This window comes from Cervus canadensis, chromosome 1 (assembly GCF_019320065.1).
Source record: "Cervus canadensis isolate Bull #8, Minnesota chromosome 1, ASM1932006v1, whole genome shotgun sequence".
NCBI classification, from domain to species: Eukaryota; Metazoa; Chordata; class Mammalia; order Artiodactyla; family Cervidae; genus Cervus; species Cervus canadensis.
Genome location: NC_057386.1, coordinates 5,219,061 through 5,236,329, shown reverse-complemented (window position 1 = coordinate 5,236,329; position 17,269 = coordinate 5,219,061). Strand labels below are relative to the sequence as shown.

General features: G+C 54.5%; 1 protein-coding gene across 3 annotated transcripts in view; it reads left to right on the top strand.

Annotated features, from left to right (window-relative positions):
* Positions 1-13,764, top strand: part of SDK2 (sidekick cell adhesion molecule 2) — a 264,553-nt gene extending 250,789 nt beyond the window's left edge. For all 3 annotated transcript variants that reach the window (XM_043454318.1, XM_043454377.1, XM_043454457.1), the window contains 2 exons: positions 41-167; positions 9,666-13,764. In XM_043454318.1, the coding sequence (XP_043310253.1) occupies positions 41-167; positions 9,666-10,019 (481 nt within the window). In that variant the 3' untranslated portion in view covers positions 10,020-13,764. The remainder of the gene's footprint in view (positions 1-40; positions 168-9,665) is intronic.
* Positions 13,765-17,269: the final 3,505 nt, after the last annotated feature.

The window sequence follows — 17,269 nt, the reverse complement described above, 5'->3', positions numbered from 1 at the left end:
CCAGGTCTCCCCTCAGCCCCCTGTCCCCCACTCTCTCCAGGTCTCCCCCTCGGCCCAGCCCAGGCAGCCTTCACTACTCCGACGAGGACGTCACCAAGTACAACGACCTCGTCCCGGCCGAGAGCAGCAGCCTGACGGAGAAGCCCTCCGAAATGTCCGACTCTCAGGTGAGGGGCAGGAGGGCCTGGTGCGCGCACACGGTGGGGGGGAAGCCCCCACCCGGGAGTGTGGACCTGCCCACTGCTTCCTGCCCTCCTTCCCTTGACGGGCTGCAAAGACCGAGGGGCCCCAGGAAATCCCCCGGACGGCGCACTCAGGTCAACCGCCACGTCCGAGCTGCGCTCAGCCTGCACCTGGGCTGGCGGGGTCCCTGGAACTCCCAAGAGCAAGAGCCTTGTAGGAGCCCCCCACACGCTCTGTCCGCCAGCCGTCCTGGCCTGTTTCTCCCCGAAGACAAGGAGAGGGATGCAGACACCAGAGCCCTGCTCGGCCGGAGCCAGAGAACAGCTGAACCTAGCTAATCGGGGTCAGGATGAGCTCCAGAAATGGGGGACTGGGCCCCAACGGTTGGGAAGCAGTGCGGACCATTAAGGCATTAAGCTTTGGAGGTTCAGACCTGAGTTGCATCCTGGCTCTGCTGCCTAGGAATCAAGGGCCTCATGGGTGTACTGAGTAATATCTTGGAGCCTCAGTTTCTCTACCTGCAGAATGGGCTAGTGGGATGGTGGGGAGGATTTGCTGAGGTTACGTTCAGTGAATGTCAGCTCTTAATACTGAGAAGGGGACGATGCCTTTAGGAGACACAGGGCTTTAGAGAGGCTGCCATTGGGTGGTCAGGCGGGGTCATGTGTGGACACTCTGCCCCAGGCTTTGGGGAGAGGGGGTCCAGTGCATTCCAGCCGAGTGATGTTACAGCCTCTCGCCCCAGCCTTCCCTGGGCTGCTGGTTGCCAAGGAAGGGGCCACAAAAGGCCACAGTGTCCCATGCCCTGGACCTTCCTGTCCAGTCCTGGGCGAGGGTGAGAGGAAGAGAGGCCGGCGGGGAGTGGGGCTGCCAGCCTGGCAGGAGGTGCCGGCCAGCCTGGGGTCCGGTCGCAGCCCCGTGGACCGAGGGCCTCTCTCTCGCTCACTGCTGTTTTGTTTAGCTCCAGGGTTGCCATCGGGCTTGGCAGAGCTGGTGAGGCTGGAGCGGACACCCCCGCTCAGAGCTGGCAGGGGCCGAGACGCAGCTTAGCCTGGTTTACATGGGGACCCACGTGATCCAGGTTATGGCATCTTGTGAGCGGTTAACTGTTTGCTGCCACGTCCACCCTGGGGACTTACACGGCCCTGCTTCCTGACGCATTTTTCTTTCTTTCTCCCCAAAGATGGTGATGAGCCTCTGGCTTGTCGGTACCCAAGGTAAAAGTCAAAAAGGTAAAGGGAGACTTCCCCGGTGGTCCAGTGGTTAAGACTCTAGGCTTCCAATGCAGGGGGCACAGGTTCAATTCCTGGTCAGGGAGCTAGGATCCCACATGCCTACAACGCAGCCAAAAAAAAAACAAAGGGATTCCCCTTGCTGGTGGGCTGGTCACTAAGAGTGACCAGCAGAAGAGGCTCCCTGTTGACTCTGCCCCCTGACCTTCTGCAGAGGGCATTGTGATCCATGCTCATCAGCCAAGCCACGACCTTTCAGAGAGTAACCCCTCTGGGTCCACAAGGGACTGCCCCAGTCCTGGGAGCTCTCTGCGAGCACCCTGCGTGAGTCTGGGGGACACCCACCTGGGACGCAGAGCTGGCCCCTGAGGCCATGCCTTGAAGAAGTTTCTGGGAGAAGAATTCCCATCCCAGGAGCACCCCACTTCAGAAGTCACTCCAGGACGGACAGAGCACCCAGAATCCTCCATATAGCTATTGGTCTCATTTATTCAGAACAAGTCCATCACTTGAACACTGTTTCCATAGCAACCTGGGACCAGTCACTACCCTGCCCCACCCCCCACCTCCGCCCTCCCCGGGAGCACACACCCTAGAGAGGAGGCTTTCCTGGTTCCAGAATGCTAGATCTGAGGACCACATCCCAGGCGTGGAGCTCCGCCTGCAGCCTTTGGGATAGTTCAGGGTTTGATTTGGGGCTGGATTCAGTTGACTTGGGTTTATTTACTCTGTCCTTTTCCTTTTTTGGCTGCACCACGCAGCATGTGGGATCTTGGTTCCCCAGCCAGAAATCGAACCGGTGCCCGCTGTAGTAGAAGCATAGCGTCTTAACCACTGAACCACCAGGGAATCCCCGGGTTTATTTACTCTGAAAGCTAAGTTCTCTGAGGACAGAAGACCTGAATTCAATCCCTGGGTCGGGAAGATCCCTTGGAGAATGAAATAGCAACCCACTCCAGTATTCTTGCCTGGAGAATCCCATGGACAGAGGAGCCTGGCGGGCTACAGTCCATGGGGTCAGAAGAGTTGGACAGAACTTAGCAACTAACCCGCCACCACGAGACCCCTGAGGGCAGGGACCAGGTCAGTTTTGCTCATGGTGTATCCCCCGTGTCCCGCACGTCACTGGGAGGCGTTCACTCTGTGTCTGTTGAAACCGTGAAAGGGTCATTGGAAAAGGTCATCAGGCTGAACAGACTCAAGACCAAGTATGGTTAGCAGGACAGAGAAACAAAGATTTGTGGTTGGACGTTAATTCCTTTTCAACCAGAATCAGATCTCAGACCTTCAAAGAGGCCCTTCAAAGTGGCAGTGATGACAATAGCTGCACCCCCGTGGGCCACACTGACTGCCCCAGGCGCCTCACCGCAGTGTAGCTTCACACCGGCCCTCCCAGCCAGGCCTCGGTGGCGGCAGCTTTGTACAAATGGGGAAAGCGGGGTCAGAGAGCTTCAGCGAGTGGACTCAGGTCCAAAAGTGCAAACGCAGGGTCCCGGCTCCCAGGGGCTCCGTGTGGGCTGGAGTAGGGGACAGACGGGAGACAGAGCAGCCTGCCTCCTCGGATGTCCGCTGAGCGGTGCGAGCGTACCCGTGCCCTGGGGCAGGGGGACACGGGTGACTGGCGGCCGAACCTCCCCAGGTCTGCCTGGGCCCTTTCATCTCTGAGGACGCCAGCGCTCTCCATAAATAACTCCCTGTGCTGCTCACTCACCTCCGGGAGAAGCAGCTGGACTGCACATCCGTGTCCAGAACGAGCAGCACCCAGCCTCGCAACTTCTAGCTCCGGGCTCACGGGAGAGGTGCTGTTAGTCCTGCCTGGGGAACCTCCCTCTGGGTCAGCAGCCAACCCCCAGCCCCTCGGGCCCGCTGTCTTTGTGAAGTCCCTGCCCCCAGGCCCCCGGAGAGTGAATTCTGCCCGTGCCACCTGGTTGGAACTCTTAAGTCAGACCACCCAAAAGTCACCCTCCAGAACTGGATTCTTCCATTTCCAACTACCCAGCCATTTCCCTGTGATATGGGAATAAACACAAAGTCAAGGTTTCTTATAAACAAACACACATGCTGCCATGTGGGAAAGGCCAGAACGGGGCTGTGGGTGGAGGCTGGAGGAGGGAAGGGCCGGTTTCCCTCCAGAAGGCACAGGGTGAGGCTGGGGGCCGTGTCTCCAGGGGTCTAGGAGAAGGGGGTTCCTGTCAGGGGGACCCACAAAGGCTGAGGCTTATGTGATGGAACTTCTGAAAAACAAAGTATGGCCACAGTCCAACTTCATTTCAAAGTCAGAGCCCACATTGGGTGGAAAAATCACATAACACACAAGTAAATCTCAATGAGAGAGAAATTCCAAGGTGATGGCAAGCCTCTTCTAATCGGTACTCAATTCTCTGTGATGTCCTGGATCAGCCGTGTAAGCTCATTATCATGAAATTGAGCCTATAAGAAAAAGGAGTTATCAATCAGTTCGGTTCACTCTGTCAGTTGTGTCCGACTCTTTGCAACCCCATGGACTGCAGCACTCCAGGCTTCCCTGTCCATCACCAACTCCCAGAGCTTGCTCAAACTCATGTCCATCGAGTCAGTGATGCCATCCAACCATCTCCTTCTCTGTCGTCCCCTTCTCCTCCCGCCTTCAATCTTTCCCAGCATCAGGGTCTTTTCCAGTGAGTCAGTTCTTCACATCAGGTGGCCAAAGTATTGGAGCTTCAGCTTCAGCATCAGTCCTTCCAATGAACACCCAGGACTGATCTCCTTTAGGATGGACTGCTTCGATCTCCTTGCAGTCCAAGGGACTCTCAGGAGTCTTCTCCAGCACCACAGTTCAAAAGTATCAATTCTTTGGCTCTTAGATTCCTTTATGTTATCAATACATAGGACATGTTAGATTGTATATACTGTTTATTGGGCACCCAAGCCGAAGAGTTAGCCAGGAGTGGCTCTAAGGATTGTTTAAGAATGGCACTTCTTAACCCATGACCCCTGGGGGAGGCCTGGATGGAGTTAGTGGCAACGCACAGGTTGGGCCCTCTGTAGCACCTGGGAGGGGTAAGGAGCCCAAGAACCCTGGAGAATAATGTCCTCCAGGGGGGAACCTGGACCATGGGAGGGGGAGGAGCTCCAGCTGCCAGGCTCCAAAGGAGCTGCCCAGGCGGACACCTCACCTGGGGCAACACTTTCCCACCAGGCTTCCTGAGATTCTACAAGATAAGGGCTCCCCGGTGGTATCCCCGGTGGCGTAGTTAGTGAAGAACCTGCCTGCCAGTGCAGGAGACACAAGGAGATGAGGGTTCTATCCCTGGGCCAGGAAGATCCCCTGGAGGAGGACATGGCAATCCACTGCAGTACTCTTGTCTGCAGAATCCCGTGGACAGAGGAGCCTGGCGGGCTACAGTCCATGTGGTCACAAAGAATCGGACAGAACTGAGCGCACACACACACCCCCAAGTGCTTTCTGCCTGGTCCCCAGCCCTCAGCGCGGGTCCCCAAGCCCAGGACAGCGCTTGCCTCGTCGCCTGCTGATCAGATACCACTGCCCCTGCTTCCAGGAAGAAACAGAAAAGAGAAAGGCCTTCCTTTGCTCCCCCTCTTTTGTCTGGGTCCTTTCTCAGGGTCCTCCCTCCCCCAGGCCCCCACTCACTCGCTCTGCGCCTGGAGTCTGCCCTCTCCCCCTTCCCCAGGCCCCGGTAATTGCTGATGGAGTGGCTTTGAGCTGCTGTTAAGAGGCCTGGGAGCTGAAGCGGTGGCCTGATTGCCTGGCAGCCAGGGACTGGCCATGAAAGGCCCCCTTTGTGCTGGGCCTGCGACTGGGAAGCTGCATTCAATTACCCAGGGCCGGGCGCGGGTTGAAAGCAGGAGTGGGAGCCCCTGGTACCCCTCCCCCCTCGCTTGCTTTCTTCTCTTCTCACCCCACCCCCATCCAGAAAAGAAACAGATGTTCGCGGAGGTGGAGACAGAGGGGAGTGCGTGCAGAGACCCCCTCCTTCGGCGTTGGGGAGCTGGGGGAGGGGCGGGCCAGACGCTAGCCGCCCTCCCCCCCCCCACACCCCTCCTCCACTGGCTCTGCTTTTCCAGGCTGGCGGCACACAGTAGGTGCTTAACAGAGGGCAGGAGATGACTTGGATGAACGGGCTTTGGTTTGGGCCCCCAAGAGGGCCAGAGAGGCCCCTTCCCCACCCTGCTGGTCGCGGCTTCATCCTGGGGGTGGCGGTGGGGTTGTGGGTAGGCAGGAACCAAGCATTCTCCTTTCCGGGCTGTCTGAGCACTTCCGGGTCAGCGTCCCCTTGGGACTTCCCTGGCGGTCTAGTGGTAAGTCTGCGGTGTGAGTTCAGTCCCTGGTCAGGGAACTAAGATCCAGCAAGCTGCACAGTGCAGCAAAAAGAAATTTAATTAAAAATGTGAGTCAGTCTCCCCTATCCCGTGCCGCCGTGATCCTTCCCAGAGGGGTACAAGCCCCATGTCACACAGACCCCTTTCACTGTCTCCCTAATGATAGCTTTACACTGTTCTCGCGTATGTTAGCTCAGTTCATCCTGTGAACCTCGGGATCCACCCACTGTACTGACCGGGATACTGAGGCCGCGCGAGGGTAAGCGGTAGGTCCACACTTACCCAGCTGGGAAGGGACAGAATCAGGTGGTGCCTCTCTCCCCCACCGCCCCCCACCCCCAGCCTGGAGACTCACTCACTCCAGACCCACAGTGATTTGGGGATGCCTGTCCAAGGCTGGGGCCTGGGGCTGGCTGAAGTTCTAGAACATCTAGCAGTCACTCCAGCTGGTGAATAGGTGCCCTCCAAGAGAGAGCTAACCTGCAGGGAAACCCGTGGGGTGCCCCTCTCTTGATCCCCACACTCACAGACCCTCACTGCGCCCGGACCCCAGGGACACCCCCACCCCCCACCCCCGCAGCCTCCTGTATCCTCCACGTCTTGTTCAGACGTCCTGCCCCTGGGCCTGCCTCACCGCGGCCCCGGGCTTCAGGTGCCCACCCCTCGGCCCCCTTGCCTGCCCTTGGCATACGGAGCCCTGTGGTCTGTGCAGCCCCTTTGTTCCCTCCTGCGCTGGCAGCTGGGCTGTAGGCAAAGAAACGCTTGTATTGTGCTGCTCTGCATCACGGGGAGAACGGGTGAGGGACTTTCCATTGTCGTGGGCAGCCGGCCCTGCCTGCCAAGACGATGGGGGTCCTGGGAGTGCCTGCTGGGGTGGCGGGGAGCGCAGTGGGGGCTGGAGAGGGGGAGGGGGCCGAGGGGAAGAGCCAGAGCACATGAATCAGCAGATCAGTCTGGGAGCATTTAATCTCCCCCTCGAGGACAGAGGAGTTCCCCTTCCCGTCTTGTGACCTCCAGGCAGGAGTTCTAGAGTTCAGGGCATGTGTAGGTTTCAGAAAATCAGGCCAATCTGTGTTCAGGTCCAGCTCATCCTTTCCTTGGGCAAAGCCCTCCCTCTCTCATCAGCACTCAGGTAGTAGCATCGTCGTAGCTGAAGCCCAGAGGTGTGAAATTTAAAGATGAGAATGCAACTCAGCGTTTCCTCCTGTCTGGCAGAGAGCCTGCCCCAGAGTTGGTATCATCTTAGTTCTATGCTTTGTACCAGTTCCTCTTGAAGGCTCGGATGCCATAAAGGACTTTGAGTTCCCTAAAACAGGTGCACAGTACCTTTCCCATACATAGCTCAGAACCTTTGGGTGAGGGCAACGCTCCGTTTTCTTTTTTCCCTAAGATTTATGTGTTTAGTTTTTGGCTGTGGTGGGTAGCTGCCGCACGCGGGCTTCTCACTGCGGTGGCTTCTCTTGTTGGGGAGCAGGGGCTCTAGGCGTGCTCAGGCTTCAATCGTTGTGGCTCACGGGCTTAGTTGCTCCAGGGCGTGTGGAATCTTCCCGGACCAGGGACTGAACCGGTATCCCTCACATTATAAGGTGGGTTCTTAATCACCAAACCACCAGGGAAGCCCTCCATTTTCTTTGCCTGTAGAGCAAGACACAGATGATTATCCTGGACTTGTTTATACTGGGCTCACTGGACCACAGGGTTTTCCCAATGTGTATTTCACTCCAGCTGATAAAATGAATTTACTGACTCTAAGCATAAGTATTCTCTGGGTAGAGATGAGGCAACTCGAGCTTGGCCTTCTGGAATGATATTTGTTGAGCATGTACTGTTCACTAAAACCAGTGCATCCCTTCCAGAGAGTTCTAAAGGCCTTTCCATCTGTTGTCTTTTTAGTTCTCAAAACATCGCTGGGAGCTGGGGGTGGGGAAGAGATGCATGATATTTTTAGCTCCACAATTCAGAGTCAAATGTTACTCTACAAACCAGATGAACTCTTGTCTTGCACCAATTTTCCCAAAAGCCAACTAGAGCATGGGCCAGAATATCAACCGTATTAAGGATAATTTAATTTTTTTTCTCCCCCAAAGCTTCAGGGTCATCACCGTGTGAAAATTGAGAACTTCTGTTGATAATCTTTCTTGTGCTTCTTTTATAACTGAGTGTGGCTTTTATTTTGGATCATACGTGGGTGAGCATCAGCATTTTGTTCAGCGCCAGGAGCCTCTGAAGGCCTTCCAGTCTGGTCCTGGCTTTGTCCCCAGTCACACAGGAGGTCAGAGGCTGGACCGGGACTGGAAGTCAGTGCATCATGCGTGAACCTCTACTTTATTTACTTTTTTAGAGATTTATTTATTATCTATTTGGTTGCATCGGGTCTCAGTTGCAGCACACGGGATCTTTTGTTGCAGCGCACAGACTCTCCAGTTGGGGTGTGCCAATGCAGTAGTTGTGGTGCTCAGGCTCCAGAGTGCTCAGGTTTAGTTTCTAGTTTCTCTGTGGCCTGGAGAATCTTAATTCCCCAACAAGGGATCAAACCTGCATACCCTACATTGCAAGGTGGATTCTTAACCTTTGGACCACCAGGAAGGTCCCTGAACCTCTATTTTTAAATGTAGGTTGGTTATTCTTCAGGTTTGATGAGGCCAGCAGATCAGGAGATGCTGCTAGTGGGAAGATAGCTTGTTATTCACAGATCCCTAGAAGAGGGGACACACCAGGCCACATGGAGCCACATGAGGAGGCACCACGCTTGGTGAGGAGGCGGATGGAACAGGAGGAAAACAGGCCCTTTATTCAGGTTCCCACAGGCAGGGCAAGCAGGCTGAGCATAGTTTGAATAAACTCAGGGGACCCTGGAGGGTAGGGGCTGCCTCTGGTTGCCTGGTACCTGACCCTGGGGTGATTGGAGGCAGGGAATAGTGGGTCCAAGCCAGCGTGTAAGCGCCCGTCAGAGGAGGTGATGCAGGCAGGGGCTCTGGCTATAAAAAGCTGCTTGCTCTCTAAGGCCTGTCTAGTCTTGGGAGGGGCAGTCCCTCCAGGGTCAGCAAAGATTGCAAAGCATCAGAAACACAGAAAGAAAAGAACCATGATGCATGCAACCTCAGAAAACATCATACTAAATGAAAGAAGCTCAGACACAAAAGCCGCATATGGTGTGATTCCATTTTTATGCAATATCCAGAATGGGTCAGTCCCTGGAGAGGAGAGAGAGAGTGGATGGGTGGTTGCCAGGGGTGGGGTTGGGGGGAGGAGGTTGGGGAGGAGGAAGTGGGGAGCGGCTGCTTAGTGGGTACAGGGTTTTACTCTGGGGTGATGACGGAAATGGTTTGAAACGAAAAGAAGTGATGGTTGCCCGACACTGTGTGTACCAAATGCCGGTGAATCGGACCCTCGACAGTGGTGTGTGAATGTCACTTTGATTTTTCTCTTTTTCTTTTTTTACTGATTCATGGAGCACTTTTTCTTTTTTAATCTATTTTTTTAAATTTATTTTTCAATTGGAGTATAATTGCTTTCCAGTGTTGTGGTGGTTGCTGCCGTACAACTTGAATCAACTATAAGTATCAATATATACATATATATTTGTATATAATATAATATATATATATTATTCCCTCCCTCCTGAGCCTCCCTCCCACCCCGCATCCCACCCCTCACTTTGATTTTTTCCAAAGCTTAGAACTTGGGTCTTCTGGGTCCCGTCGGCATCCGCAGGCTCTGTGCCAGCTCTAGGGGAGACACTTCCTACCCATCCCGTGTTCTGAATGCCTTTCACCCGCGTGGCAGACACGGGGCTGAGATGCCCACGGTGCAGGGCGCGGAGGAGGCTGAGAGGAGATTCGGCCCGGAGTGCTCTGCGCCTCCCAGCCCTGACCGTGCTGACCCCTCCCCGGGGTTGCTGACACCCCCATCGGTTCTCTGCCCTCCCAGGGAAGCGACAGCGAATACGAGGTTGACGCGAGCCACCAGAAGACCCACTCTTTCGTCAACCACTACATCAGCGACCCCACCTATTACAACTCCTGGCGCCGCCAGCAGAAGGGCATCTCTCGGGCCCAGGCCTACAGCTACACGGAGAGCGACCCGGGCGAGCCGGACCACGCCACTCTCTCCAACAGCAGCAGCGCCCAGCAGGGCAGCCTCTTCCGGCCCAAGGCCAGTCGGACCCCAACGCCCCAGAACCCTCCGAACCCCCCGAGCCAGCAGAGCACCCTCTACCGTCCCCCCAGCAGCCTCGCCCCCGGCTCCCGGGCCCCCATCGCAGGGTTCTCATCGTTCGTTTGATGCCGTCGGCGGAAGAGGAAACAGAAAACATGGCACCCAGCTCCTCTCCACCCTTCCCCGCACCGCCGGCCAGAAAACAAAAACACCAAGAAACCAAGTCAACTTTTCACCTCCTGAGTTTATTTTTCCAGAGATTCCAGGGCCAGCAAAGCCGGTGTGGAGAAGCATGGAGAAAAACCGCGAGGGGACGTGTGTGGCTTCGAGATTGTGGGGTTTGCTGCTGCTTCAAGGGGCTGGGCGAGGGGGGGGCGGCTGCGGTGGACACCAGTGGGTTTAGGCCGATGGAGACAGACGGAGGGAAGGAGGGAGGGAAGGCAAGGACTGGAGGGCTGTCAGGTGGGCGTGGCCAGGGCCAGGAAGCTTCTGGAAGTCCAGCCGGCTGCTCCCTTCCGCATGCGCTGCAGCGCTGGGCCCAGTGCTGGCTGGTGCTGGCGCCAGGACGGGCAACCTGGGGGACAGGCGCCCCTCCCCCCGCCCCATGCTGCCTGGCTTCTCACCCCCTGCTGCCCCCCACCCCCGCTCAGTGTCCCCACCAAGCATCTGGTTTATTTAGGAAAACGAAACCAGCTCCAGGGTGAGACTTTGCCTACCCAGCTCCTTGCTCCTCACTGACCTTTCTGTTGTGAACACAGGAAGAGGAGGGCCCCTGGGGGTAGGGGAATGCTCCCCACTCCCACCCACTGAACCCAACCGTTCCTTTACTTGAATTCACTTTGCCCCCCCACCCCCCGAGCACAGACTCGGAGAGATGGACTTGGGAACAGAGCGGGGGCGCCGGCCCAGCATCCCTGGAATAACGGAGCGTGGGCAGGCCGTTGGGACGGGAAGAAGGACGCTTGACTTTCTTCTTTCTTCCAATTCAGGTACCACCTGCCTCCCCCCACCCCCCACCCCCGCCACCTTCTTAAAGGAAGACGGGAAAGGGGGCTACAGAGACAAGACGAAGGGGCTGCAGGCTAGGCTGGGGTAAGGCATGACACCTTTACAAACACACACACACACACCCCCCACCGCCTACACAGACACACCATGCACCCGCAAGGAAAACGGTCCAGGGATCCTCTCCAGGAGAAATCCCTTTGGGTCCTCCTAGCCAGCAGGACCCTCACTTTCAGATCAGTGTCCCTCGTTCCCAGCCCACCGTTCTTCGTTTCTGAGACCCCCGCCGCCTCAGCGCAGGCACACGGGAGCCCAAGGGGCGGGCCAAGTCCCTGGTGCAGAGGCTGGAGCTCCCAGCGCCTGGTTTACAAAGGCAGAGGCCACCCCAACCCTCAGAAACGTCTTCCAGACTCGGCTCAGCCTGCCAAGGCCCAGAGCGAGGAGGGGCCTCCTCCAAACTGGACACGGGCTCCCGGGGTGTACAGCCAGGCCTCCGGGAGGAGCAGGTCAGATGGGACCACGGGACAATTATAGCTGATGGGAGGCAGAGCTTTCACACACGCGCGAGTTGCCCGGAGGAATGTTCTTTAAAAAGCTTCTGGTGTCCTGGGTCTTCCCATCAGCTCAGAGCTTCCGGATGCAGGGGTTTAAGGAGGAGCCTTTCCAGCAAATTCCCTGGGTGCCCACCCCACCCCACCACGAGCCCTGCAAAGGGGCCCATTCCCCAGGCTGCTCTGGTCCCGGGTGGGACCCCTCCGTGGGGAGCTCCGGTCCCAGCTCGTACCCCTATCCGGGAGGAGACCACGCCCCATTAAGGGCACCGTGGAGAACCAGGGAGAATCTGAGAAACAAGCCAAGGATATTGCAGGGCTGTCCCCCTCCCCAGCGGCCCTAACACGGGTGCCTGGAATGGAAGCAGGGCTGGGGGCCCGTGGAAAGGGCATGCCACCCAGCTGGGGGCCCCTCCCCAGGCACTGGGACCCCCAGGAAACATGATGGGGGAAAGTGGGGAGATGGCTCCACATACGGGCTGACCCACTCTGGGGTCCAGACAGCACCTTCCCGGCTCAGGGGGTCTAGAAAGGGAAGCAGGGTCTTTCCCCCCCAGGGGGCACACAGGCCTGAGACGCATCTGGCAGTTGCTCTTCCCTCCCTTTCTCTTTAAAACCACCTCATCCTTTTCTCTGCTGTGTGTTGAACCTTAGAAAGTCCTTCCTGGTTTACATGAAGAACTACATTTTGCCCAGCCCAGGGAGGGATTGCGGGGAGGGAGCCGGGACTGGGAGACACGCTGTGTGTACATGAATATACAGGAGGCCAAATCCCTTTGGCCTTCGGCGGATCACCTTGTGCATTAAGACGCTCGCCCTCCCCGGCCCACGCGCTCCTCCACACCCGCGCTGACGCTCGCGTGCACCTGTGGGGCGGCGCCCACGCGCACCTGGGTTCTCGCGCACCTGGGCTCACGCATGCGCGCGCGGATATACACACACTGCTCGGCGTACCTGCGTCAGCAACCCCCTCGGAGGGGCTGACTGCCTCCAGTGAGACACGGGCAGCTGGCGTCTCTCCCACGTGGGGCGAGGCTGGCTCCGTTGTCTGAAAGGGCAGGGCGAGGACCCTGCCAACCAGGGCTCTTAGAGGAGCCGGAAGGCGGGCGGCCCCCGGTGAAAGCCCCACCCTCCGTCCATCGCCACCCACCTGGAACGGTGCCTCCGCCGCCCCAGCCACACCTGGAAGCCCCGCTTCCAGCCGTGGACCTCTAGATTCCCAAGAGGAGGACTCCTCGTCCTTGTTTACATATCTGCTGGGGCACTGGCGGCTCCTGTCCAGACACCTGGCCGCTCTGGAAAGGTGTGTGTGGGCACTGCCCATGGGTCACGGGGAGCCTCCCTGCCCTTCGGCTTCTCGGGTCGGTGATGTCAGACCCCGTGTTCCCCTGACTCCCCCTGGAGCGGGTTCACCTGGGAACAGCACCTTGCTCCTCACCTGGCCTTGCCCTCCGGAAACCTGGTGTTGCCCCGGGCAGCTCACACCTGGCGCACTAGCGAGGCCTTTGCCCTCCTGGCCGCGCCTCCTGCGTTCACATCCCCTCCGCACCCAGACTGCCAAGACGACCAACCAAAACACTGCCCCGGGCTCCAGAAGCGCCCTCCTCCCGGGGCTCCGGGGAGTGCGCGGCGCCGCCAGGCCGCCTCTCCTCCAGTCTCCGGACTTAGAAGGAAGAGGAGGCCTCCGGCTGCTCGTTGGCCCGAGGCCTTCTGTCTCTGCCCGCACCTCCCTGGGCAGAGCTTCCAAAGGTGCCAGAGCCCCCCGCCCCATGCCCCACTCTGGGCGGGGGCTTCCCTCACCTGGTGCCCAGCGGAAGGGGCCCACACTTGGTGAGGGGCTGGAGGGCGCCAGCGGCGAGGGGGGGCCACCTGAACACCCGCCTCTGGCTCCCGAATGCCTCTGTGGGGACCTACCCCGCAGCGACCGGACCACCGCCCCCCGCCCCCCGCAGCACAGGTGTCCTCTTCGGACACCCCACCCCCCCCCTTCTCTTTGTTTCTGTAAAAATAACCAAAAGCATTCAAATGTGTTACCTTCTTTTACACATACAGACTCCAAAAACAAAAACCAACACAAATCTTTATTTTTTTGATTTAAAAGATATAAGAAAAATTATGGGGAGAGTATTCATTATGGCAGGTGTCTATCTGTAAGAAAATATATATATATCTATATGTCATATAGCTTGTTAGCAGGTTTATTTTTTGAATGAAAGGTAACAAAGAAATTGATTTGAAATATATACCACGAAAGGTCCCATGTCCTGTCAAACTTGTCAGTATTTTATAAATAAACTTTTTTTTTTTTTTTGGAATTGTGAAGCAACATTCATTCTTCTCTTCCCTGGAGGGCAACCCCACTCCCTTTTCGCTCTCAAGTAATCTGATCCTGAAACACCCATTTTTAGCCTTGCTGTGGTTTTGCAAAGAGAGTCAAGGGTTCAAATTCTTCTGCTTTCTTAATTCATGGGTGAGTGGATGTCTGTGCCTTCAAGTGAAATGCACTGTTTTGTTTATTTTACACTTTTTAAAAAAATGTTTGGCTGCCCTCAGGATCTTCCATCTTTATTGTGGCGTTTGGGATCGCTTGCTTATGTGGGATCTAGCTCCCTTACCAGGGATTGAATCAGGGCCCTTTGCATTGGGAGTGTGGGATCTTAGCCACTGGATCACCAGCAACTGTCCCTATTTTACACTTTCAAGATAAGAGCCTCTTAGATTATGCCCAATTAGAGGCAAAAGGATAATGATGAACAATAATAGTAATAGCAACTGCTAATGCTCCTATTCACCGAAAGGACTGATGCTGAAGCTGAAGCTCCAATACTTTGGCCATGTGATGGGAAGAGCTGACTCATTGGAAAAGCCCCTGTTGCTGGGAGAGATTGAAGGCAGGAGGAGAAGGGGACGACAGAGGATGAGATGGTTGGATGGCATCACTGACTCGATGGACATGAGTTTGAGCAAGCTCCGGGAGTTGGTGATGGAGAGGGAGGCCTGGCGTGCTGCCGTCCATGGGGTCGCAAAGAGTCGGACACAACCGAACAATGCTCCTATGGCATTTACCCTGTGCCAGACGCTGTTGTAATCACTATATTGATTAACTTCCTGGAATCCTGTGCTTACCCCCTGGGAGGGAGACTGGATCAGGGAGAATTTAAGTGGCTTGCCCCTGAAAAACCAGGATTTGTTCTAAAGCAGGCTTGTTCTAGAGATAAACGCTGTCTCTCTGATACGTGAGGGCAAGTTTCTTGCTCATTTCCACCTTACTTTTGACAAAGCCAGCACCTCATACCCTAGTGATCCTGAGGTAGTAAGAACCACTTTGGCATGTGGTGACTCTAACTAGTTAATCCACCCAGATTTAGAGTTAGGGCTTGACTTGCTGAATTTCTGAGTACACAGGTCTTAGACTAGACCACATTTCTCTCCCACAAGTGAAATCAAATGGATTCAAATAAGAGAGAGTGAATAAAAAAAAGAGAGAGAGATGGGAAAATAATTTTAATACTACATATAACGCAGGACTTCCCTGGCAGTCCAGTGGTTAAGATTCTGTGTTCCACAGCAAGGGGCATGGGTCCAGTCCCTGGTCAGGGAACTGAGATCCTATGTGCTGTGGGTGTGGCCAAAACTGAAAACCATCATAATAAAATGCTACATGTGATGCCACTCAATTTTACATAGTACACTTCTTTTATATAGTCTACATTGTATAGTGAGTTTTTTGTTTTGTTTGTTAAGTCATTCGACTTTTTCGGTCCCATGGACTGCAACTCGCCAGCCTCTGTCCATGAGATTTCCCAGGCAAGAATCCTGGACTGAATTGCCATTTCCTTCTCCAGGGGATCTTCCCAGCCCAGGAATCAAACTCACATCTCCTGCGTTGGCAGGCGGGTTCTGTACCACTGAGCCACCTGGGGCGCCCTGTGTAATGCATGTCAGGTATTTATACATACAAAGGCAACTCAATAATCCAGACATAATTAAAGCAGGGAATTTAACATGTAAGTAGGTATGTACCTTCTTCACTTTATTTTTACTTAAAACTTGAAAATGTAGATTAATCCACCAATCTGTTCATATTGGATGTAGCACTTTTCCTTTTTTTTCTGTGTGTAGAGTTTTGGTCTTTCTTACACATCTAAAATGTATCATCAGTGAATTCGTTTCTATCTCAGTAAAGCAAAAATGGACAGGAACTTGGAACTGAAGATTTCCAGTTTCTGGCTTGTGAGGAGCTTGGAAAGTGAGAGCCCATTCAAACAACGAGTGGAAAACTAAGCAAATGGAAAAATCAACACTTCTTAGATTCATAAGAGAAGTGAGCAAAGTCTCAGGACCAACTGCTGTCCCCAAAATTGGAGGGACGGGTGAATACAGAGAATCTCCACTTCCCAGAGTAGAAATGATGAATTGGTATAAGAGCCAAATCCTAGATTTTATTTTATTTGATTGTTTTTGGCTATGCCCCAAAGCCAGTGGGATCTTAGTCCCCTGGCCAGGGATCAAACCTGTGCCCCCTGAAGTGGAACATGTATTCTTAACCCTCCAGGGAAGTCCCTAGATGTTGTTATTCTTTCCCTAATGCTCTACAGTTCTTGACTAACTCCGCACTCTTTCATTTTGGAAACTTTGTGCTATCAAAGTACTCCTTTTCCAAAGCATTTGATGTACTCTTCTCCTTTTTCATGCTTGTCCTACTCACTTACATCATATTTCATTAAATTATGTAATTACTATAAAAAGCACAACTGGGATAAACAAGTTTGGGAGCAGTGCTAAGCGACTCTTTGTAAACATCCAACTCAGTTTGGTAGGAGCGGGAGTGTGTGGGTATCACAGAAAGCAGGCCATTAGCCTTTGGCATTCGGAGGTTAATGAGTTTCTTCATGTTTTGCAGAAAGAATCAATTAATACGGCTAATTTGTTAAGTGGAGGTCAGAGAAGGGAGCTTCTGTATGTATGACAGGACAAACCCTGCACACTATATGACTAGTTTCCAAGGTGATTAAGGGATTTTCAAGGGCGATTTTGACGGCCTAAAACCTTCACACGGTACACAGTACGGAACCCAACAACCACATTAGCTTAGAGTCCATGCCAACTGATTTGAGCATGTTTGGTTAAAGGATAGTAAGGGGAAGACATTCCAGAAGAATGAATCAAAGAGTGGGTTTGGCTCTAGAGTGGTCACTTGGAAACTGAGACTTGAAGTGTCTGTCTTTTTTTTTTTGAAGTGTCTGTGTTTTTTTGTTTTTTTTTTACTGTTGTGTTAGCTCCAGGTGAGCAGCAAAGTGATTTAGTTATACATATATGCCTTTTTCTTTTCAGATTCTTTTTCGCCATAGGTTATTACAAAATATTGAGTAGAGTTCCCTGTGCTATACAGTAGGTCCTTGTTGGTTATCTATTTTATATATAGTAGTAAGTATCTGGGCTTCCCAGGTGGTCTTTGTTAGGTAAAGAACCTGCCTGCCAGTGCAGGACGTGGGTTTGATGCCTGGGCTGGGAAGATCCTCTGGAGAAGGAAACGGCAGCCCAGTGTTCATGAATACTGCAGTATTCTTGCCCGGAGAATCCCCTGGACAGAGGAGCCTGGTGGACTGTGGTCGCTGGGGTCGCAAAGAGCCTGAGACGGCTGAAGGGGTTGGGCGGCAGCAGCAGCAGTCTCTGCTAATCACAAACTCCCAATTTATCCCGCCGCCGTCCGAGGGAAAGAATCTGCCTGCAACACAGAGACTCGGGTTCGAACCCTGGGTCAGGAAGATCCCCTGGAGAAGGGAATGGCAACCCACTCCAGTATTCCTGCCTGGGAAA